Genomic DNA, 25153 nt, shown 5'->3' with positions numbered 1-25153 from the left:
GGGGCGAAGATGAAAAACAAACAAACTGTAATCCTCAACAACAAAAAATAGTCTGGTTATTAACTATTTCTGCCATAATATTGAGGGCGGGAGATGATCCTGATAAAACACCACATACTCTTCCATGTTTTTTGGTTATTTTGGTAACGTCAAAATGTTGGTCCATGCTCTTTCATGTATCTACGAAGAGCACATACTATCAAAACAATCCTATAAGTATAATGTAATACATAGAGGATTCCACTCCGAACGAAAAACATGAAGGCCAAGTTAGTGAGCTTTACAGCTCCGTGACAGGGAACAGAGCAGGGGAAGAGGGAACAATATACTAGATGTCTGCTTCAGACCTCTTCTTTTTTCATCTTGCTGCCCCCAGCATTAACTTTTTGTGTTATATCACCCATCATACAGGTCAAGAAAAGATCAGATTCTGGTTCATGTGGATTTAACATCACCTTTGTTCAAGTGCCCTTCAAGTCTCTCAATTGCAGCACCTACACCACCCTTCACTTCATTGCCATCAGTTGTCCCTGTCCCTTCATTGGCTTTCTCTACAAGCTTCAAATGAAGCCACCCTAATAGAACAAATTTATTTTAGTAAAGCTGTAAGTTTATTTTTAATAAAGAAACAACACAGCCACCCACAGGTTTGTCCCTACTTCACATGATTCTTACTACTTAAGGAATACATAAGTGCCTGAGATCCTCATGATTTGAAACCAGGCAAACTTAGCAGAGATGATAAGCTAAATCATCTACAATGAACTGACGTTACTAATTTATAAGTTTTAGTAGCATTAACAATACTGTAAGGTTAAGAACTTTGAGCAAGTAAAGAGCAGTTTAATGGATTAATATTAGTAAGCAGGTCACATTCTATTACCAAGAGGGAAGCAAACTGCAGCACCCAAAGCAGAACCCAACATCACATTTCTCGCACGCCATTGGAGTGATCCTGGCACTGGAATCATAAACAAACAGTGAGTGGCGGAGGAGATAGTCTGATGGAGGTTCTGATACCCAAACTCTGCCACTTACTAATTAGACCAAATGTTGCAGCTGTAGCAGAACCAGCTCCAACAACATTATAAACATCATGCACACCACGCTTTTCAGCAAGCAGATTCTGCAATCCATAAAAAGCAGCAGTGAACATTCCAAGGCGTATTCCACCAACTATTGAGCCCCGAGTGACTCGTATAAATCTTTTTTCCATAGCATCTCTCATGAGCCGATACTGTTCACGCTTATCTGGTGTACTCCCAAGCTTTAACATCACCTCAGCATCCTTGCTCTGTTAAAAGAGGAGAAAGTCCCATGAATACTAGAGGAACCATCCATGCAGAAAGAAAATAATTTCACGCTCTTCCCTTTGGGAAGGGAGAACTAGGGAAATCCTATTAATTGCAGCTTTCCTCCAGACCTCTGGGAAAACACAGCAGGAAATCAACCTTATACAGGTGGATGTATGGATTCATTTAGTTCTTTTTATTCTTGCTCGAGCTGAATGATTAAAAATTATCATGTCCAGTTACCTCGGGGGATGGATCTTCTAATTAATAGATAGAGCCATGATACATTCCGAAAAAATTGTAAAGGTAACAGAATCTTTTTGTCCCCTTTTCGATGTAATTGTAGAAGAAGATCCACATATGCAAGGTTAACATGGTCATAAGTTCTGGGAGATTCAAGAAAACCATGAGTTTTCTTCTGTTGTTTTTTGAAAAACAATTCAAAATTTATTTGTACTCCTAAATATGTAGTTTGATTTCCCATTTACTATTTAGACAATGTAACATTACTACTGTCCAAAGCTTCACAATTAGCATTTCCTCTCTCCAAGTTATCTTCCTAAGTAAACATGCAACAACAGGAAATCAGTAAACACAACATAATAGCTACATAGGAAGAAGTACTGACAACAGAAGCAGCAGCCTCCTTGCTACCTCCATAAAAAAGGCCAGCAAATACCCCAATTACAGTAGCAGTGCCCCAGTTTACAGTTCCTGCCATTTTCTGAGATCTCTGAAAAAAAAGATACATACATAGAGAGGTAAATAAAAATTTCAAACTGGTAAGTTTAGCTTAAGCAAAACCAAGAGGAGTCAAATAAAGTAGTCCGACAGTTCCAACATTTTAGCTCAATTCCCAACTGATTAGCATCACATATATAGATACCTCATAGTTTAGCTAGTTATACGCTGGTGTCAAACAGCATCAACACTTCCCCTTTATGGGATTTGGGATTGTTCTATACTTTGCACCCATAAGCTGAGTTACAAGGAAATAAACACTTCCGATTATAAAGAATATCAATGAAACAGCATTGGCAGGGGACAGGAATAACAAGGAAGACAATTACAACAGCTAGCTGAACCAAACAGTATCTGGAACAGCAAATCCTTCAATGAAGTAAAGATTAGAACTTAAAAACAATCATGAAAAAAATCCCAAATTCCCAATCAATAACCAACTCTTTTTGAGTGCCCCACTTAGGAAATTGAAGTATTCCCACAGTTTCAATATGTTTATATATTTCAAAAACAATCATTTTTATCCCGTTCAAAAAATCTTTCCTTTTTGAGTGACTGTTTAATTTTAACTTTTCACGTAGCACGTTTGGATATTTTGGTACATTCTATGTATCTTTCATGATTCAAAAGTCTTCTCTCCTTTCTTAAAACTCTGTGTCAAGTCAAAATCACACAAAGAAATTGGAACCGAGGAAGTGAGTATCGGGAGTGGGGGGTTTTTCGAGCAATTTCAGATTGGAGAATCCATCAAGTAGAAGATATTAACAACAAGAACAGTAAGGAGCAGTGACCTAATAGCTAATCATTAAGTAATCATAAACGAATTCAAATATAGAGAGATAAATGGAAAAAAAAAAACTCACATTAGGTACCGTTTCCTCTTCAGTTATATCTGAGGATTCCATTGATAACGGAGAAGACGCCTCTCTCTTTGAAATCGCAACTCAGACAATGGAGTAATTGATCGATGATTACAGTACTCTCGCCCTTTGCTGAAAATAGGCAGACTTGGATGTTCGATTCGGACTGAATACGTCGGGCCGGATCAGATCCGACCCTTTGATTTAGGTCAGGGAAATGGGCCTTGATCCGGACCGACCCTAATATCTCTATGGTGGGCCGATTCAAGAGTCCGTTAATTTGGGGAAAATGTATACATAATAATAAAAAATTGAAATAATTTGTTTTATGGGAAAATTACAGAAATCACATACTTTTAAGGCAAAATTATAATTTATCCCTTAAAAATATATAATTACAGATATCCCTCATTTTTGCGCCTCAGATTAGTGTATCAGCGCTTATATTATTGTATCTCGCGCATCAGATTAATGTATCAGCGCTTATATTATTGTATCTCACGCATCAGATTAATGTATCAGTGCTTATATTATTGTATCTCGCGCATGTATCAGCACTTATATAGCTCTGATACATTACAGATATCCCTCATTTTTGCGCATCAGATTAGTGTATCAGCGCTTATATTATTGTATCTCGCGCATCAGATTAATGTATCAGCGCTTATATTATTGTATCTCGCGCATGTATCAGCACTTATATAGCTCTGATACATTAATCTGATGTGCGAGATACAATAATATAAGCGCTGATACATTAATCTGATGCGCGAAAATGAGGAATTTTGGAGATTTGTAAAACTTATAGGGAATAATGGTAATAAGTAAACTAAAATGTGTGATTTTTGTAATTTTTCCTTGTTTTATTTGTATATTTTTATGTTAAGGATTGTGATTATAGTTCTAGTACTAGTTGGTTAAATTTCTCTCTCTTATATGGATTCATTGTCATGGGAAGAATAGTCGAGTGTTTGTATTATTGTATAGTTCCCTTCTTAACTAGACAAGTGATTTAGGTAATTAGTTAGACGAGTGAATTTACGTAAAATACGCTTATGTATATGATAGTTACGTTGAAGGAATTAGTGATTTATATGAACTTTTGAATCACTAAAGAACATTTCCATTAAAAACAATTAATTTTTCATTCGGTGTTCAGTATCCACATTGGAGCCCGATTAATTTGAATATACACTGCATATGACTCATTAAAGGGAAGCACTCCCCCCTACCGAAGGTTTTTCCATACCCACAACTCGAAATCAATATCTTTTGTTAAGGGAGGAAAAAGTCACTAGCTAACTAGAAGCCTCTTGCTTTGCGGTTCATGGAAGTAAGAATGGTAAGTATAGCCATAGTTATAAATCCAGCCAGAAGCAGACCACTTGTAATATAGACCCTCTCTATGGTTTCTCCTTTTTTTACATCCTTGAATTCAAAGCTCACTCCAAATCCCAAACCAACACCACTTGCCAACAAAAATGCTATTACCTGCAATATGCCAATTATAATTCATTTCATTCACCACTTCATTTGTCAAAATTATTAAAACCACATTAATAATTTAGCAAATTTTGAGGGAATAACTTATCTCCGTAGAAGTCGAACATTGGGAGAAATTTGCCTCTAATCAATCTCTTCTCTTTTACTGCATGATACATTGCGAAAGGCAGCTGAATCAATGAGTACAAAATTCCACCAGCTGCGGCACCAAGCACATACCTATAGCTCTTGATACCGCAGAATTCGGATTTGATGCTGCCACGGAGCATAGTAAGAATTATTAACGCAAGGGAAGCAGCACAGAACAAGAGAGTAAAAATCCTAAGAGCAAGAATTGTGTTGATTATAGCCTTGGATGATGCCATTGTTATTTATTTCCCTTAGTTAATTTTCCTCTTTCTAAGTGCTCACTGTATATGCATATCTCCCAACTGCATCTTCCTTTTTATACATGCATTTAGACAGAAATCACACAAATTTGATTAAAAAATGATTTTTAAATTCGTTATGGCCAAAGATTTTGTGTCCTAATAGTAATAGTTTATAAGGTCATTGTATGTAGCCGGACGAGAATGTCATAGCGAGTACAATCCTTTTCTAACTCAAATGGCCGGCTGACACACAATACATTATACTTAATAATAGTATAACCCGTAAGAGTGACTGAGTTGGTGTAGCAGATGGTATCCCACAAGGCAAACATTCTCCCTACCAATTATAACTTCTTAGTCGAGCTCGTCACACCGAACTTGTTTAAGATTTTCCGCAGGGTTCCAAATCCATAAAATTATCTTAAACAAAGATATAATGGTTTAAATTTAAAAAGGAAAAACAGCACTACTTGATGTTTCATACATAAATAAATTATAATGGCCCAACATGCACAAAAGCTAGCTTGGGGTCAATCACCATCACTATGATCCTTATTCTAAATTAAACTTCACCATAAAGCAATCCAACACTCAAAAACAACATCATGTCCCTCAAAATTTCTACCAGTCTGCAGTGCCTAAAAGCAAGTTAAAGAAAACAGAAAAGCTAAAAAGTTACCCAAATCTTCTTAAAGAAACCAGAATGGCCTCACCAAATAGTAGAAATCCCCTTTAACATATTCAACTCACCATGTGAATAAAGTTTGACGTAAGTCGTGATTTTCACTAAGATATATTAAAATAACATCTAATATATATACTCTTATATAAAATATTTCTTAACTTAAGAATCCAAATGAACCCCTTACACCCATAGCTCCGCCACAGGTCCCACCCCATAAATCATGCAGTCTAACTTAGCTCTGTTAATGAAGTATCACCATTTTCTTAGCATACCAAGCAAAGTATCTATCAACTTTATCAACTTTTTCTTTTTTCTAAGTTAAAAAATATATTTTTGTATCATTCAAAACACTACTCTGTTTTTCTCCTTTGAGAGCCATTATACTTCTTCCATTTCTTCTTCCTCTCTGCCATGGCACATATACTCACAGTTTTTTTCTTCATTACTACATTTCAAACTCTATCAGTACTCCATGGAGTTTACAGCCATGGCAATGCACATAAATGCAGATCATACTGTGGAAACTTAACAGTAGATTACCCTTTCGCAATTCAATCCGGCTGCGGCCATTCCGGTTACAGAGATCTCCTTTTTTGCATCAACGATGTTTTAATGCTTCACATTAGCTCTGGATCCTATCGCGTATTGGACATTGATTACGCTTACGAATCCCTAACCTTAGACGATCCTCACATGTCAACTTGCTCGTCGATAGTATTCGGCCATCGCGGCAACGGCTTCGTCGTTGAGCGGTGGCGAGAGCCGTATTTAAACCCTACGGCGGATAATGTGTTTATGCTGCTAGGTTGTACGGCGGAATCGCCGCTGTTCCAAGGGTTTCCGGGGAAGCATTTGCCGTGCCGGAATGTTTCCGGGATGGGCTGTGAGGAGTATTATGGGTGTCCGGGCTGGGATATTATTGGGCCAAAAAAAGTGGGGGTAGTGTATGGATCAGGTCCACCTGATTGTTGTGCAGTTTCGTTTGAAGCTATTAAGGCTATTAATTTGACTAAACTTAGTTGTCAAGGGTATAGTAGTGCTTATAGTTTAGCTCCATTGAGAGTGGATGGACCTCATGGATGGTCTTATGGGATAAGAGTGAAGTATTCAGTTGAAGGAGATGACTCATTTTGTAAAGCTTGTGAGGCAACAGGAGGATCTTGTGGCTATGATGTTAATGATTTTAGCAGTTTGTGTATGTGTGGATCATGGAATTCTACTTCCAATTGTGATTCAGGTGATTGATCATACACATTTCCCTTCCTCTTAATCTATGTTGAATTTTTTGCTTCTCGAGAGTCAAAATATTACTCCAAGTTCTGCATCACACATGTTTAACAAAATTGAACATTTTGTGCAGTCCACTCAGCTTCGCACAGAAGAACTTGGTCGTTAATGGATGCACTAACAGGTATGGTATGCACTAACAAATGTTAAATATTTGAAAACTGATTTAGTTTGTTAACATGAATCCTGCTCTGATAATATGTAGGACTTGTTGAATGTATTGCCATCTGGAAGCTCTCCGCCACACTTGGACTGTAGGGAAAAAGTCGCTTTCTAGTGTTTGATTGATCCAAAGAAGACAGAGACGTAGTTCAAATGTGTTTACCAGAAGAACATATAAGTGCAACTTATATCAATGTTGCATCATCTCAAGTTTTGTATGAAGAATGAAGAAATTGATTGTATGTTAGTAATTGTTATGTATGTACACATATAGAGAAAACTTGATTCTTCAAGTTACTGTATAATTTAAGATTTTGCAACTAAATATAAACCTGCTTATTCTTATTGCAATTTCCACCTTTGTCTCAATTTAGGCCTTTTTATTCTATAAGCAATACGTATACATTGTTCACTAGTTCCAATGCATTAACTTATGCAAAATGTAAAACTTAACGTGATATGTTCTTATTAACTTAATTAAGTGGTGAGATTGACATGCCAAATTGTGTAGATTTTTGAAGTTTTAATTTCTTTCGGAGTGGTAACCGACTAATAACATTGGTACATCTTTCATACAATCCAATTAGTTGTCGGTTGTCGCCTCTCTTCACTAAATTAGATATTTTATAGACATATTTTCGAAGTAAAATTTCGGTAGAACCCAAATTATACAACATATACTAATATTGAATCAATTGGAAAAAAGACAAGAAAGAGAAAGCATGAGGATGATAGAAAAGAAAAAACACCAGAAAGAATCAGTAGTAGTTCCCACATCTCCATACTGATCGATAGAGCTTTGTGCTTCTTCAATCAGCGCCTACGAAAATTTGTTGTGAACAACTGCTTGTATACGAAATTCCTCAAATTGATAAAAATATAACCTTTAAAAGAAATTATAGGCAGCCTAAGATCATCGTGCTTTCTTACTAGTCAAGAATTAACTAAAAACTGTCCTATAGCCTATGGATCAGTAGAATTACTCATTATCTTTGATTTTCTAATTTGATGATGCTGGTTATTTGTCAATGTTACTGGGTTCAGGAGGTAAAAGAGTGTGTAGCTCAGGCTGGAATAGATTTCATGATGGCTCCAATCTACCATCCGGCAATGAAGATTGTTAGACCTATTAGGAAAAAGCTGGAAGTAAAGACTGTATTCAACATCCTTGGACCCATGTTAAATCCAGCAAGAGTGCCTTTTGCTGTAGTTGGAGTTTACAAAGGAAACCTGGTAAATTTTCAACTTCCAATTACACTGTCACGATAAAGCTCCGAGTATGTGGTTATAAGAATCTTGTACACATCATTCTGAATATTGAGGTGCTAATTCTTCTCATCTTCTCTGTTTTGACTTCTAGTTCATAGTTGTTCGACTTGTTCCAGTGGTTGTGCCAAGTGTTATGTAGATCTATTTTGTAATCAACACGTCCTTTCTTTAGGTCGACAAAAATGGCTAAAGCAGTCGAAAGGTTTTTCATGAAAAGAGCACTGGTTGTTGTTCATTCGGAAGGTCTAGATGAGATGAGTCCTCTTGGTATTGTTCCCTGTTGCAATTATAGTAAATCCTTTTAAGTGTAACTTACTAAAAAGAAAGTAAATCTGTTAAGTCACAATCTGTTCATAATAATGAGGTAATTCTACAGGTCCTGGATTAGTCCTTGATGTCACGTTACTCCAGATAAAATTGAGAAATTCTCTTTCGATCCATGTAAGTAACTTGTCAATATCAGAACCAGTTAACATTTTTCAGTAGTTTTTCAAGATTGTCTCTCTCTAGTGGACTTTGGCATCCCTCGCTGCACTCTTGAAAGCCTGAGAGGTGGAGGTCCATAATACAACGCCGAGATGCTTAGATGTGTGCTCTCAGGAGAAAAAGGGTTGATTGCTGATGCATTTGTAAGTCTTATCCTGCTATACCTAAATCTCCTTACCGTGTTACTCTAATTGGTGCATACACATCTTATGAAGCAACTATTGAGCTCGTTTCAATGCTTAACGACTTTCTTTCCCAACTTCTCACACACTATGTTAAACTATTAGCAGACACTAAATGCAACAGCAGCTTTACTGGTCAGTGGACATGTTAAAAATCTGACCGAAGGAGTGTCATTAGCTCGTGACACACTGTTTTCTGGCAAGCTCTGAGGACACTTGATCTGTGGATACATGTGTCCAACGTAAGGATTCTTCCTCGGTGTTTATTTGAATAAAAACTAGATAAGTTTACTGTATTTGTTCTCTGTTTTGTAGAGGGTGGAGGAATCAGCTCTTCGTGTTGGTCCACTTTCTGCTTGGAAGTTGATGGAAAGTACCACATTGAACATTACAGGTTCCAAATTTGTGGAAGATCAAGATTGAGAAACGCGTATAGTGGTTAAATATTCGAAATCAAAGCGAGAATAGAAGACACTTCAATCAACTTGAATTTTTAAAATGAACAATGGTTACATCAATAATTCACTTTCAACTACTTGACCATGTTTTTTTTTCCTACTTTTTTCTGAGAAGCTATATCACTCATATGGAGGTCGTAATTGTTTAAAACATAGTCACAATCATGGTCAAACAAGAACATACAGCATAATAAATAGAGTAAATAAAGGAGGGTGTCTGACTCAATATAGAGTTGGTGTGACCCAAGTTGGAGGACTAATACGACTCAGGGAAACACCGTTGTAATGCGGCTGGATACTTCCATCTGCTAAGTTGAACACCCCCATGTCCAAGCCTCCTCCTTCTTCAAAGGTTTGGTATGATCCCAAATAATGATCTGTAAAATAAATATGATTTGGCTTGATTCCTGGAAATTGAGAAGCTTGGACTGAAATAGAAGCATTATAACCCACAAAAAATGCTCTGTCCCCTAATTCCCTGGTTTCTGTCCCTTTGCCAGAAGCTAAATCAACCTGGAAAACACGAAAATCTGTTGTTCCATCTCTGAAGTACCTTAGATGGACTCCCTTGCGCGAAACTACAAATAATGATTCTAGTGATTCTAGGATGTACAATTCCCCTACAAAACCTCTGTGACCGAATGGTATCTGAGCAACCAATAGACTTCTAGGGTATTGAGGGCCAGCAACATCATAAACTATGATGCGGCCCAAACAATCTACTGAATAAAAGTAGCCATTAAAATATACCAAATCACGACCACGTGCAAAACGTGGTGAGCGAGTGCCTAGATCCAAGATAATCTTGTTCCATCTCAAATCTCCTCGTTTCCAAAACTTGATATAACCTCCATCAATGACCATGAGAATGTAGTCGGATGTATGAGAAGGACTAGCTGACAGAACTGCTTTCTTAAAAAAGGTACATTGGTTGCCGGTCCGGCGTCCACTGTAATCTGCGGTAGAATTTTGATGGGGCAATTCGATCTGAACACCGGAAAAGGGATGTAATAGACTAACTTCACCCTCATCTTCTCCGACTGTAATAAGCCAACCCAGAGACTCCATACATAGTTTTCTGCTAGCTTTCGGGATCCTCTTCTTCAGAATCATGCCATTATAGAGGCTGAAGAATTTTCGGCAGGAGGAACTGCCATCCTCCTCAGCCAACATCAGCCATGGAACTCTAGGCAGGTCACTGTTAAAATTGTTCTTAGTAGCTGCAGAGTGCCAGGATTTGCAGACAGTACGGAAAATGGAGTAATCTTCAATCAGATTCAAACGCCTAGCTATGAGAGCAAGCAACTCAGGTTGAAGTTCAGACCAATCAGGCATATTTTGTGCCATTGCCGGAAACTATTTCAAGTAATCAAGCTAAAGGAAGAAAACCTAGCTAGTTAGAAGGGAAAATTTCATAAATAGATAAGAAGGTAAGAAGAAGAATGTTTCTTGTTTTATACTATTTAAAAGATTTTATTATAGCTAAATAAAAAAAAAACTATCTTATTTTTAAAATTATATCTTTTTTTTATATATAAATAACGTTGTAATAAAAGAAAATTTCGTAGACATAATGAATCTTTCAATCTCAAAAAGAAAAGACAAGTTTGAGGATAAACTTCACAAATATTATAAACATGGATGATTAATGCTCCATGGGAATGAACAAGAACGACTTTGAGTCTAGACGGAAAGATAAAATTATCTGCTTTGTTAGAATAGGATTTGATTCTAGAAAGGTATAGAAGAATGTTTTGTTTTACCATTCAACCAATTATAATATATTTAACGTACACTAAACTCTATTTTCTTTGACATCATTATTGTGAGATTAACTATACTATTTTTTACTCATTTCTTTTCACAAATTTTAAGTTATTACTCGTATACAAGTTCAGATCATCATCTCCAAAGATATAACAAATGTTACTCGTGACATAATACACATAGGATATCACGTAAAATAAAAATTGTTGTGTAGGATGTCACATAGGACGCGTGTATCTGTTTGTTTAAATTTATATAAAGTTTAAGTGTTTACTTGAGAACGCGTGTATTTATTTGTTCAAATTTATACAAGTTTAAATATTTATTTGTATACACCTAAAATTAGAGGACATAAATATGAAATGAAATCAAATTAAAAGAGTACATTGATGTATTATGTCTTTTTAAAATATCAAAACACAACTGAACTTCATTTATAGAGAAAGAATTTTATATATGTGAATTAACGCAAGTCTTTTTGCATTTTACTCATCAATGCCTCACTACAAGAAAACTACTCGATTTTCATGCTTGTTCATTCCTAATCTTATTACAAGCCAAAAGAGCATATATTTTGACAATTTCATTGATATATCTTCAATAATTCCATTCGCAATTTTGGAGTTGTTACTGCTATTGAATTTGATAAAAAAAGAAACGTTGAGAAAATATCACCAATTCTTAGAACAAGAGCTTTTTTCCCTTTTTCAATTAGATAATCAAAGTAGAAAAATAATGAGATAACTAAATGCCCAATATTAACAACGCCGCATAATACTTGAAAAATAAATTTTGAGATTACACACTGTTATTATTCGTTTCTGGTTAAAAAAGAATTTGCAACTAATTCATTAGTGCCTAGTTGACGTTAGGAACCTAATTACCGTACACAAAATTTTTTCGTCAGCGGTATCAGGTTGTGCAAATTTGAGCCTGCAACCTTAATTTTAGAAATTCAAAGACTTACCAACTGAAAATGTTAGACCAAGGCTAACACAATCGAATTGGTTGAGGAAAAGGAACCCCCAACGACCTATCAGAATTGGAACAGACCAATTACCAAATCCACCTATCATTGCCGGCATAACCATAAAAAGGATCATTAAAAAAGCGTGAGCCGTTATCCTATATCGATCATAGGATCACTCTATGAATAGGTCAATTCTCTGTGACCTTCCAGGCACGCAGGCCGAAGATCTCACTTATCCTGGACAAGTACGTAGAGATCTTCGTGGGACCGTGGAGGGAGCTACATACAACTTTTACTTAAGAAGTGTCACCTTGTAGTATATATCTTTTTTATCTGTTTTTTCCTTTTAACCATATATATATATATATATATATATATATATATATTGTAAAAAAAATCGAGGAAGCAGTATCACGTCCCACCACATAATCTTTCTTAAATCTGCCCCTGCTAATCACTAGTATTTTTTCCTCTTATCTATCCATTTCTTCTTACTCCAACTCAAAAATCTAATTTTAAAGCTATTCTCAATCTGATTAAAATTAAATTATTTAATGTTATGATAGATGTGTTATGTGAGAATGTTTTTTAGTGTTCAACGAATTTTGCAGCACATTAGGGATGACAACGGGGCGAGACGGGGCAGGTTAAGTCTATTTCTGCTAAGGTTTTTTCTTGCCCGTTTAAGACATTGTCCTATTTAGGTTCAGCCCGACCCTATCCCATTTATCCCAACTTTCACATATTCATTATTTTTATTATCAAAATTTCTTGTCGATCTAATCTTTTTAAGATCATCCTCAACTTCTTTCCCATAATCGTTTTGGCATTATCAAAATTTCTTCAATGATCTAATCTTTTTAAACTTTTTATGAAATTAAAGAAGTGCTTCTTTTTAAATTCACAAGGGCTCCAAATCTTTTTAAACTTTTTGCGAAATAAAAGATGTGCTTCTTCTGTAAATGCGGGCTTCAAATTTCAATGTTTGGAAGGATTTCATCTACAACTGTGTACCTAGCAAAAATATCATAGTTTTCTCTCTATTTATTATGCACTACATGTAATCGGAATATCCTAGTCTCTTCGTGATTATATGATCAATGCAAAATATAAGAATTTTGCAAATCATATTTAAAATTTTAATATATATATTTTTTAAATTATTTTAACTTGTATATACAGTATTATTATTTTTTTGCTTATTTTGATAGTGTTGCTTGTATAAAGAAAATCCATGTATTTTAATATACCCAAAATGTTCACAATGGACAATATCCTACTTTGGCTCATGTGGAATGTTGTCCAATGAAAAAATAGTAACAGAATCTGGGTCTTCATCCACCAGGGCACAACCCATATATACTCAAAGTAGCATAAGTGTTATCCCTATTAATAATAATAGAATCTGGATATGTTATGCCAATTCACTTGCCCCAATTTAATATGCTCTGCCTAATCCCACCCCAAGTGTTATCCTTGTAGCACACCATAACCAAGGTAAAATATGCAATAACATTTTTAGATGTATCTGACATATGTTATGGTACACCAGTAAGTTAGTCTCATTTTGTTTTTGAATTTCTTAACTATCATACTCTTTCTCATTTTCTTAATTGTACTTATTTGGAAAGATATAAAATGATAATTCAAAAGTTACCAATGCGGAGCATGTAACAATGTATTTTGATTGTCAATGGATCTAATGATACAGTAAATTCTCATATCATTGTATTTTTATTTTTTAAATTATATTTTATCTATGAAGTTATAAAACAAAAATTCAAGTATGAAAAAAAGTTAGTTTTGAGTTTCTTATTTTCTTAATTATACTTTATAGCCATGATATTATTATTATTATAAAATGTAAAATATGTAATTTCATGATGAACATTTACTAGTAGTAATACTTATTTATATCCAAAAGAGTTATTACAAGTTAATAAGATGCTAATTATGTGTTTGTGATATACTTGCTACCTTAGATCTTGTTATGAAAAATATTAATTACTAATATGAAAATTTGATTAATTTAATTTGTAGTTATAAAATATTAGACAAAATTAATTTGAAGTTCTAAAATATTAGACAAAGTTATATACCAAACTCAAGAAGTTAGAATGAAAAATTGGAAACTTAAAAGCTGATCTATTGCATTGGTAATTGCAACGCCAAAAATATTTGAGAGCGTTAAATCTTCTAACCGTTTAACATTGTACATTTCAATTCATATTTGTAAAACACATGTTTTGGGCACTTTCGACCTCATTATACAAATCAAAACTAGTGAATCTAACCGCTTTGCGCGGTAGATAAAAAGTAAATTAACATGGTCAATGAAGGTTTAAAAGAAACAGTTTGCAACCTTATACAATGAAGACTATTCTGATATTACAATATTTGGAACTATCGTGACAGATTAGAGAAAGAAGCAGCTGTTGCAGCAAAATCATGATATTTAAACCCCTTTGAAATCATGATTTTTCCCTATTTGCACATTGTAATAGGCTATAATACCTTATTTTCACAGTTTCTTTGCTTAAATTCTTGTTAATTGTTTTCTTTGGCGATAAGGCAGTGACTATTAATTATAATTAATTTATTTGCTTAGTGCTCGCATTCCAACACAACATAATTGGAAGCAAGGAAGTATAACAACTAATGGGAGTATCTGTAATCAAATTATCTGAGAACATACATGATATATCACTCATCTGGAGGCTGTAATTGTTTAAAAATAGTCACTACTCACTATCATGGTAAAACAAGAACATACAGCAGCATAATAAATAGAGTAAATAAAGGAAGGTGTCTAACTCAATATAGAGTTGGTGTGACCCAAGTTGGAGGACTAATACGACTCAGGGAAACACCCTTGTAATGCGGCTGGATACTTCCTTCTGCTAAGTTGAACACCCCCATGTCAAACCCTCCTCCTTCTTCATAGGCTAGGTATGATCCAAAATAATGATCTGTAAAATAAATATGATTGGGCTTGATTCCTGGAAATTTAGAAGCTTGGACTGAAAGAGAAGCATTATAACCCACAAAAAAAGCTCTGTCCCCTAATTCCCTGGTTTCTGTCACTTTGCCAGAAGCTAAATCAACCTGGAAAACACGAAAATCTGTTGTTCCATATGTTAGGTCTTCCTCTCCATCTTCATCTTCAAAACGTATGAAGGTAAGTGGAATCCTGTCGCAATCATCTCGGAAGTACCTTAGATGGACTCCATTGCGCAAAACTACAAATAATGATCCTAGTGATTCTAGGATGTACAATTGTTCTGCAACTTCAAGAAGATCAAATGGTATCTTAGCTACCATATGACTTCTACTGGATTGAGAGCCAGAAACATCACAAACTATGATGCGGCCCAATCGATCTACGCCATAAAAGTAGCCATTAAAATATACCACATCAAGACCACTTGCAGCAGGGTGAATGCTTTGGTCCAAGATAATCCTGTTCCATCTCAAATCTCCTGGTTTCCAAAAACTGATATAACCTTTGCCTCCATCAATGACCATGAGGATGTAATCGGATGTATGTGAAGGACTAGCTGACAAAACTGCTCTATTAAAAAAAGTACATAGGTTGCCCGTCTGGCGTCTTCTATAATCTTCGGTGGTATTTTGATGGGGCAATTCGATCCGAACACCGGAGAAAGGATGTAATAGACTAACTTCACCCTCATCTTCTCCGATTGTGATAAGCCAACCCATAGACTCCATACATTTTTGTCTGCTAGCTTTTGGGATCTTCTTCTTCAAAATCATGCCATTATAGAGGCTGAAGAACTTTCGACAGGAACTTCCATCTGTGTTGTCTTCCTCTTCAGCTAACATCAGCCATGGAACTCTAGGTAGGTCACTGCTAAAATTGTTCTTAGTAGCTGCAGAGTGCCAGGATTTGCAGACAGTTCGGAAACTTGAGTAATCTTCAATCAGATTCAAACGCCTAGCTATGAAAGCAAGCAAATCATCTTGAAGTTCCGACCAATCAGGCATCCTTCGTGCCATTGCCTAAATCTATCTCAAGCTATGGAAGAAAACCCTTGATTCTCGAATCGGAGATCTATCTGAAATGTAATGGTCCAAAATGATACCTTATCTTTGGGCTTAATTTTAATTTTTTAATAGATACACCACTCTATTAGAGAAGATGAGAAAAAGATTGTTCCTTGTTTTGTACAGTCAAAAAATTATTATGAGTAAATTAAAAAAATTGTCTTTGTTTTCTAGAATATATCAATTTATTGTAGACAAATAATACCAATACTAAAAACATGGAGAATTAATGCTCCAGGTGAAAGAAGAGTAACTTGAGTCTAAGCCCAAAGATAAAATCATGTGCTTTGTTGGAATATGATTCGATTCTAAAAAGGCATAGAAGATATAATATTCAACATACACTAACCTCTCTTATCTTTGACAAAATCATTATTGTTAGATTAACTATACTAGTAATTTTTACTCATTTCTTATCACAAATTACAAGTTCTTTCATGTTTAAATGCAAGTTCAGATCATCTTCTCCATTGTGAATTAGTAAAGGAAGAAATAGACACAAGTGACAAATTTACTCTTGCCGGAAACACGCGAATCTACAATATATATTTCCCAACGGAACAGATGGCAAGTTAAAAATGGAAAATAGGTACTAAAAGGAAATGTTTAGGAGACTGAGGCAAGGGAAGAACAGAAAAAGGAACTTGAAATCCAACGTCTTATTAAACAACCCAAACTAGAGGAGAGGAGGCAGTTAAGTTACAGCACTCTCAACTTCATTTTTATTGTCAGCTTAACAACTACTGTTTTCTAGACTTTGGCAGGATTGTTGGGAATAGCAGCGGCATCCTTCAGCATGGGAAGTAGCTTTCCCTGTTGATGCTTCTCTAATACGCCTACACGACAAGAAACAAATGCCACAGCTGCTGCAGGCAAGTTTTAAGGAAAATATATGAAAGATAAAGAGGATAAGTTGATGATTCTTACTGTCGCAGCCACCAACATGTTCTCCCCCAATAAACACGTTAGGCACAGTCCTCTGCCTAGTCCATTCTAGTAATGCTTGTTGTACCTCATCTCCGTCACCTTCAGATCACAAAGAGAACTCTCATAGCTATAATATATGCTCCAAGAAACAAGGATGGGAGGAACTAATTAAGCACAGCCTTTTTGAGCAACTGTAGGGGGGTCAGGAACTCTTTGAGCAAAGATAAAACAAAGCCACAAAGTTCGAGATATATCTATTAGAAGACATGAGCAACCAAACATGTTATAGCAACACAGATCTCTCGATCAAACTAGTTCTAGTGCTTCTATGTACTTCCAGAACCAAATTCATTTTTTTGTATAATTGTGAGGTCTGGTCAGCTTGCTCACACCTCACCACAACTATTCAGATGCATAATTCCTACTCAATCAAGATCTGATGCCCCTCACCAACCTAGGTCTTAGGTTTGTCCACCATGATTTAGGTAGGTTCAGGCAAATGGCATTGTGCACAAACTATTAACAATGTCAAGAAGAGTTCTGAATTTTGTTATTTCTACTAAAACTGTTTACAGCGCACACCAAAATTATCTTTTGAATTTTGTGGTGTTAGACATCTATTGTTCTCTGTCATCCTTATAAGGGACTGTAATTAGGGGTGTAAATGAGAATGTTGAAATTGAAAATTTACTAAATAAAGGAAAGAGACATCTTTTTGAAATAGATCAATAAATAAGAAGGTAAGACACATTAGTTGAAATGGTGGGAGTACTTTTTTGCCTCTGTTGAAATTCGAACCTTGCTTCATAATCCCAAAAATACCTACTATAAGGAATCAGCATGCACATTCTATAAAATGTATTAGTCTTCCTTGGACTATTGAAACTAATCACCTAATAGAAATTTTCAAGGTTTTTTTTCGTTGCTGAATGTCAATCTTTCTATACAAAAAAATAGATGACCAAAGCAAAAGAGGATATTTTTTTGCTTCATGACAATAAAACTACATCTAGGGTAAGAAAACACATTTTTTGCAGCAAGGAGGTGGAATAAGGGTTATATAAAGCACTTGGAAGCAATTGAAATGGGGAGTCACTCACTTTCCTGGTCAAGTTCAATAACTTTAAAAGTAGCACCAAGCTGGGAAAGAAGTTGCTTCACCCTCGTGCAATATCCGCAGTATGTTTTACTGCATGAAGAAAAGCAAGCATATGGCGTTAATAAGCATAAACATCATGTCATAAATGAGAGACAGGGAGCTCATTCAAAACAATTACATGTTTTGTGAAGGTTAAAGAAATGACTTGCAACCTTATACAATGAAGACTTATTCTGATATTACAATACTTGGAACAACTATCATGACAGATTACAGAGAGAAGAAAATGTTACAACAATATTCTTTAACAAAACTTGACATCTATCACCCCGGTCCATCATGTTTCTATTCCCAATGGTGGCACCAGGAATTTACGGGCTGGGATATTATTGGGCCAAAAAAAGTGGGGGTAGTGTATGGATCAGGTCCACCTGATTGTTGTGCAGTTTCGTTTGAAGCTATTAAGGCTATTAATTTGACTAAACTTAGTTGTCAAGGGTATAGTAGTGCTTATAGTTTAGCTCCATTGAGAGTGGATGGACCTCATGGATGGTCTTATGGGATAAGAGTGAAGTATTCAGTTGAAGGAGATGACTCATTTTGTAAAGCTTGTGAGGCAACAGGAGGATCTTGTGGCTATGATGTTAATGATTTTAGCAGTTTGTGTATGTGTGGATCATGGAATTCTACTTCCAATTGTGATTCAGGTGATTGATCATACACATTTCCCTTCCTCTTAATCTATGTTGAATTTTTTGCTTCTCGAGAGTCAAAATATTACTCCAAGTTCTGCATCACACATGTTTAACAAAATTGAACATTTTGTGCAGTCCACTCAGCTTCGCACAGAAGAACTTGGTCGTTAATGGATGCACTAACAGGTATGGTATGCACTAACAAATGTTAAATATTTGAAAAACTGATTTAGTTTGTTAACATGAATCCTGCTCTGATAATATGTAGGACTTGTTGAATGTATTGCCATCTGGAAGCTCTCCGCCACACTTGGACTGTAGGGAAAAAGTCGCTTTCTAGTGTTTGATTGATCCAAAGAAGACAGAGACGTAGTTCAAATGTGTTTACCAGAAAGAACATATAAGTGCAACTTATATCAATGTTGCATCATCTCAAGTTTTGTATGAAGAATGAAGAAATTGATTGTATGTTAGTAATTGTTATGTATGTACACATATAGAGAAAACTTGATTCTTCAAGTTACTGTATAATTTAAGATTTTGCAACTAAATATAACCTGCTTATTCTTATTGCAATTTCCACCTTTGTCTCAATTTAGGCCTTTTTATTCTATAAGCAATACGTATACATTGTTCACTAGTTCCAATGCATTAACTTATGCAAAATGTAAAACTTAACGTGATATGTTCTTATTAACTTAATTAAGTGGTGAGATTGACATGCCAAATTGTGTAGATTTTTGAAGTTTTAATTTCTTCGGAGTGGTAACCGACTAATAACATTGGTACATCTTTCATACAATCCAATTAGTTGTCGGTTGTCGCCTCTCTTCACTAAATTAGATATTTTATAGACATATTTTCGAAGTAAAATTTCGGTAGAACCCAAATTATACAACATATACTAATATTGAATCAATTGGAAAAAAGACAAGAAAGAGAAAGCATGAGGATGATAGAAAAGAAAAAACACCAGAAAGAATCAGTAGTAGTTCCCACATCTCCATACTGATCGATAGAGCTTTGTGCTTCTTCAATCAGCGCCTACGAAAATTTGTTGTGAACAACTGCTTGTATACGAAATTCCTCAAATTGATAAAAATATAACCTTTAAAAGAAATTATAGGCAGCCTAAGATCATCGTGCTTTCTTACTAGTCAAGAATTAACTAAAAACTGTCCTATAGCCTATGGATCAGTAGAATTACTCATTATCTTTGATTTTCTAATTTGATGATGCTGGTTATTTGTCAATGTTACTGGGTTCAGGAGTAAAAGAGTGTGTAGCTCAGGCTGGAATAGATTTCATGATGGCTCCAATCTACCATCCGGCAATGAAGATTGTTAGACCTATTAGGAAAAAGCTGGAAGTAAAGACTGTATTCAACATCCTTGGACCCATGTTAAATCCAGCAAGAGTGCCTTTTGCTGTAGTTGGAGTTTACAAAGGAAACCTGGTAAATTTTCAACTTCCAATTACACTGTCACGATAAAGCTCCGAGTATGTGGTTATAAGAATCTTGTACACATCATTCTGAATATTGAGGTGCTAATTCTTCTCATCTTCTCTGTTTTGGACTTCTAGTTCATAGTTGTTCGACTTGTTCCAGTGGTTGTGCCAAGTGTTATGTAGATCTATTTTGTAATCAACACGTCCTTTCTTTAGGTCGACAAAAATGGCTAAAGCAGTCGAAAGGTTTTTCATGAAAAGAGCACTGGTTGTTGTTCATTCGGAAGGTCTAGATGAGATGAGTCCTCTTGGTATTGTTCCCTGTTGCAATTATAGTAAATCCTTTTAAGTGTAACTTACTAAAAAGAAAGTAAATCTGTTAAGTCACAATCTGTTCATAATAATGAGGTAATTCTACAGGTCCTGGATTAGTCCTTGATGTCACGTTACTCCAGATAAAATTGAGAAATTCTCTTTCGATCCATGTAAGTAACTTGTCAATATCAGAACCAGTTAACATTTTTTCAGTAGTTTTTCAAGATTGTCTCTCTCTAGTGGACTTTGGCATCCCTCGCTGCACTCTTGAAAGCCTGAGAGGTGGAGGTCCATAATACAACGCCGAGATGCTTAGATGTGTGCTCTCAGGAGAAAAAGGGTTGATTGCTGATGCATTTGTAAGTCTTATCCTGCTATACCTAAATCTCCTTACCGTGTTACTCTAATTGGTGCATACACATCTTATGAAGCAACTATTGAGCTCGTTTCAATGCTTAACGACTTTCTTTCCCAACTTCTCACACACTATGTTAAACTATTAGCAGACACTAAATGCAACAGCAGCTTTACTGGTCAGTGGACATGTTAAAAATCTGACCGAAGGAGTGTCATTAGCTCGTGACACACTGTTTTCTGGCAAGCTCTGAGGACACTTGATCTGTGGATACATGTGTCCAACGTAAGGATTCTTCCTCGGTGTTTATTTGAATAAAAACTAGATAAGTTTACTGTATTTGTTCTCTGTTTTGTAGAGGGTGGAGGAATCAGCTCTTCGTGTTGGTCCACTTTCTGCTTGGAAGTTGATGGAAAGTACCACATTGAACATTACAGGTTCCAAATTTGTGGAAGATCAAGATTGAGAAACGCGTATAGTGGTTAAATATTCGAAATCAAAGCGAGAATAGAAGACACTTCAATCAACTTGAATTTTTAAAATGAACAATGGTTACATCAATAATTCACTTTCAACTACTTGACCATGTTTTTTTTCCTACTTTTTTCTGAGAAGCTATATCACTCATATGGAGGTCGTAATTGTTTAAAACATAGTCACAATCATGGTCAAACAAGAACATACAGCATAATAAATAGAGTAAATAAAGGAGGGTGTCTGACTCAATATAGAGTTGGTGTGACCCAAGTTGGAGGACTAATACGACTCAGGGAAACACCGTTGTAATGCGGCTGGATACTTCCATCTGCTAAGTTGAACACCCCCATGTCCAAGCCTCCTCCTTCTTCAAAGGTTTGGTATGATCCCAAATAATGATCTGTAAATAAATATGATTTGGCTTGATTCCTGGAAATTGAGAAGCTTGGACTGAAATAGAAGCATTATAACCCACAAAAAATGCTCTGTCCCTAATTCCCTGGTTTCTGTCCCTTTGCCAGAAGCTAAATCAACCTGGAAAACACGAAAATCTGTTGTTCCATCTCTGAAGTACCTTAGATGGACTCCCTTGCGCGAAACTACAAATAATGATTCTAGTGATTCTAGGATGTACAATTCCCCTACAAAACCTCTGTGACCGAATGGTATCTGAGCAACCAATAGACTTCTAGGGTATTGAGGGCCAGCAACATCATAAACTATGATGCGGCCCAAACAATCTACTGAATAAAAGTAGCCATTAAAATATACCAAATCACGACCACGTGCAAAACGTGGTGAGCGAGTGCCTAGATCCAAGATAATCTTGTTCCATCTCAAATCTCCTCGTTTCCAAAACTTGATATAACCTCCATCAATGACCATGAGAATGTAGTCGGATGTATGAGAAGGACTAGCTGACAGAACTGCTTTCTTAAAAAAGGTACATTGGTTGCCGGTCCGGCGTCCACTGTAATCTGCGGTAGAATTTTGATGGGGCAATTCGATCTGAACACCGGAAAAGGGATGTAATAGACTAACTTCACCCTCATCTTCTCCGACTGTAATAAGCCAACCCAGAGACTCCATACATAGTTTTCTGCTAGCTTTCGGGATCCTCTTCTTCAGAATCATGCCATTATAGAGGCTGAAGAATTTTCGGCAGGAGGAACTGCCATCCTCCTCAGCCAACATCAGCCATGGAACTCTAGGCAGGTCACTGTTAAAATTGTTCTTAGTAGCTGCAGAGTGCCAGGATTTGCAGACAGTACGGAAAATGGAGTAATCTTCAATCAGATTCAAACGCCTAGCTATGAGAGCAAGCAACTCAGGTTGAAGTTCAGACCAATCAGGCATATTTTGTGCCATTGCCGGAAACTATTTCAAGTAATCAAGCTAAAGGAAGAAAACCTAGCTAGTTAGAAGGGAAAATTTCATAAATAGATAAGAAGGTAAGAAGAAGAATGTTTCTTGTTTTATACTATTTAAAAGATTTTATTATAGCTAAATAAAAAAAAACTATCTTATTTTTAAAATTTATCTTTTTTTATATATAAATAACGTTGTAATAAAAGAAAATTTCGTAGACATAATGAATCTTTCAATCTCAAAAAGAAAAGACAAGTTTGAGGATAAACTTCACAAATATTATAAACATGGATGATTAATGCTCCATGGGAATGAACAAGAACGACTTTGAGTCTAGACGGAAAGATAAATTATCTGCTTTGTTAGAATAGGATTTGATTCTAGAAAGGTATAGAAGAATGTTTTTGTTTTACCATTCAACCAATTATAATATTTTAACGTACACTAAACTCTATTTTCTTTGACATCATTATTGTGAGATTAACTATACTATTTTTTACTCATTTCTTTTCACAAATTTTAAGTTATTACTCGTATACAAGTTCAGATCATCATCTCCAAAGATATAACAAATGTTACTCGTGACATAATACACATAGGATATCACGTAAAAATAAAAATTGGTTGTGTAGGATGTCACATAGGACGCGTGTATCTGTTTGTTTAAATTTATATAAAGTTTAAGTGTTTACTTGAGAACGCGTGTATTTATTTGTTCAAATTTATACAAGTTTAAATATTTATTTGTATACACCTAAAATTAGAGGACATAAATATGAAATGAAATCAAATTAAAAGAGTACATTGATGTATTATGTCTTTTTAAAATATCAAAACACAACTGAACTTCATTTATAGAGAAAGAATTTTATATATGTGAATTAACGCAAGTCTTTTTGCATTTTACTCATCAATGCCTCACTACAAGAAAACTACTCGATTTTCATGCTTGTTCATTCCTAATCTTATTACAAGCCAAAAGAGCATATATTTTGACAATTTCATTGATATATCTTCAATAATTCCATTCGCAATTTTGGAGTTGTTACTGCTATTGAATTTGATAAAAAAAGAAACGTTGAGAAAATATCACCAATTCTTAGAACAAGAGCTTTTTTCCCTTTTTCAATTAGATAATCAAAGTAGAAAATAATGAGATAACTAAATGCCCAATATTAACAACGCCGCATAATACTTGAAAAATAAATTTTGAGATTACACACTGTTATTATTCGTTTCTGGTTAAAAAAGAATTTGCAACTAATTCATTAGTGCCTAGTTGACGTTAGGAACCTAATTACCGTACACAAAATTTTTCGTCAGCGGTATCAGGTTGTGCAAATTTGAGCCTGCAACTTAATTTTAGAAAAATTCAAAGACTTACCAACTAAAATGTTAGACCAAGGCTAACACAATCGAATTGGTTGAGGAAAAGGAACCCCCAACGACCTATCAGAATTGGAACAGACCAATTACCAAATCCACCTATCATTGCCGCATAAACCATAAAAAGGATCATTAAAAAAGCGTGAGCCGTTATCCTATATCGATCATAGGATCACTCTATGAATAGGTCAATTCTCTGTGACCTTCCAGGCACGCAGGCCGAAGATCTCACTTATCCTGGACAAGTACGTAGAGATCTTCGTGGGACCGTGGAGGGAGCTACATACAACTTTTACTTAAGAAGTGTCACCTTGTAGTATATATCTTTTTTATCTGTTTTTTCCTTTTAACCATATATATATATATATATATATATATATATATATTGTAAAAAAAATCGAGGAAGCAGTATCACGTCCCACCACATAATCTTTCTTAAATCTGCCCCTGCTAATCACTAGTATTTTTTCCTCTCTTATCTATCCATTTCTTCTTACTCCAACTCAAAAATCTAATTTTAAAGCTATTCTCAATCTGATTAAAATTAAATTATTTAATGTTATGATAGATGTGTTATGTGAGAATGTTTTTTAGTGTTCAACGAATTTTGCAGCACATTAGGGATGACAACGGGGCGAGACGGGGCAGGTTAAGTCTATTTCTGCTAAGGTTTTTTCTTGCCCGTTTAAGACATTGTCCTATTTAGGTTCAGCCCGACCCTATCCCATTTATCCCAACTTTCACATATTCATTATTTTTTATTATCAAAATTTCTTGTCGATCTAATCTTTTTAAGATCATCCTCAACTTCTTTCCCATAATCGTTTTGGCATTATCAAAATTTCTTCAATGATCTAATCTTTTTAAACTTTTTATGAAATTAAAGAAGTGCTTCTTTTAAATTCACAAGGGCTCCAAATCTTTTTAAACTTTTTGCGAAATAAAAGAGATGTGCTTCTTTGTAAATGCGGGCTTCAAATTTCA

General features: G+C 35.3%; 5 protein-coding genes and 2 pseudogenes across 10 annotated transcripts in view; 2 read left to right on the top strand and 5 right to left on the bottom strand.

Annotated features, from left to right (window-relative positions):
- Positions 1-219: 219 nt before the first annotated feature.
- LOC125831667 (uncharacterized) lies at positions 220-3011 on the bottom strand. Of its 6 annotated transcripts, none has more exons than XM_049510842.1 (5): positions 2906-3011; positions 1903-2025; positions 1039-1294; positions 884-961; positions 220-575 (listed from the first exon to the last, which is right to left on the bottom strand). In XM_049510842.1, exons 1-5 carry the CDS (start codon positions 2936-2938, stop codon positions 436-438), a joined length of 630 nt encoding a protein of 209 aa, XP_049366799.1. In that variant the 5' UTR covers positions 2939-3011; the 3' UTR covers positions 220-435. The 6 variants fall into 6 exon arrangements, with proteins under 6 accessions (XP_049366799.1, XP_049366802.1, XP_049366800.1 ...); XM_049510845.1 differs by having other exon boundaries at positions 1921-2025; XM_049510843.1 differs by having other exon boundaries at positions 1921-2025; positions 2897-2985.
- A 2852-nt stretch (positions 3012-5863) lies between these two features.
- On the top strand, positions 5864-7038 carry LOC125830943 (uncharacterized). Its single transcript, XM_049510130.1, has 3 exons — positions 5864-6689; positions 6813-6863; positions 6945-7038. Exons 1-3 carry the CDS (start codon positions 5864-5866, stop codon positions 6995-6997), a joined length of 930 nt encoding a protein of 309 aa, XP_049366087.1. The 3' UTR covers positions 6998-7038.
- A 2480-nt stretch (positions 7039-9518) lies between these two features.
- LOC125830942 (F-box protein At2g17690-like) lies at positions 9519-10682 on the bottom strand. Its single transcript, XM_049510129.1, has one exon. The coding sequence runs from the start codon at positions 10641-10643 to the stop codon at positions 9519-9521; it is 1125 nt and encodes a 374-aa protein (XP_049366086.1). The 5' UTR covers positions 10644-10682.
- Positions 10683-14847: 4165 nt separating this feature from the next.
- Positions 14848-16077, bottom strand: LOC125830939 (probable F-box protein At1g65740). The gene has a single exon (XM_049510127.1). It carries the CDS (start codon positions 16048-16050, stop codon positions 14848-14850), a length of 1203 nt encoding a protein of 400 aa, XP_049366084.1. The 5' UTR covers positions 16051-16077.
- A 652-nt stretch (positions 16078-16729) lies between these two features.
- LOC125830945 (glutaredoxin) overlaps positions 16730-25153 on the bottom strand; it is a 25642-nt gene continuing 17218 nt past the window's right edge. The window contains exons 2-4 of the mRNA XM_049510136.1: positions 18126-18214; positions 17026-17124; positions 16730-16934 (exon numbers count right to left, since the gene is read on the bottom strand). Coding sequence (XP_049366093.1) covers positions 16849-16934; positions 17026-17124; positions 18126-18214 — 274 coding nt within the window. The 3' untranslated portion in view covers positions 16730-16848. The remainder of the gene's footprint in view (positions 16935-17025; positions 17125-18125; positions 18215-25153) is intronic.
- LOC125831689 (anthranilate phosphoribosyltransferase, chloroplastic-like) lies at positions 20072-21404 on the top strand (annotated as a pseudogene).
- On the bottom strand, positions 21661-22822 carry LOC125830940 (F-box protein At2g17690-like; annotated as a pseudogene).

The sequence above is a fragment of the Solanum verrucosum genome, unplaced genomic scaffold (genome assembly GCF_900185275.1).
Source record: "Solanum verrucosum unplaced genomic scaffold, falcon-dt-bn FXZP01000049.1, whole genome shotgun sequence".
In the NCBI taxonomy this organism is placed as follows: Eukaryota; Viridiplantae; Streptophyta; class Magnoliopsida; order Solanales; family Solanaceae; genus Solanum; species Solanum verrucosum.
The sequence above is the reverse complement of the archived record's forward strand: the minus strand, read 5'-3'. Positions and strand labels throughout refer to the sequence as shown.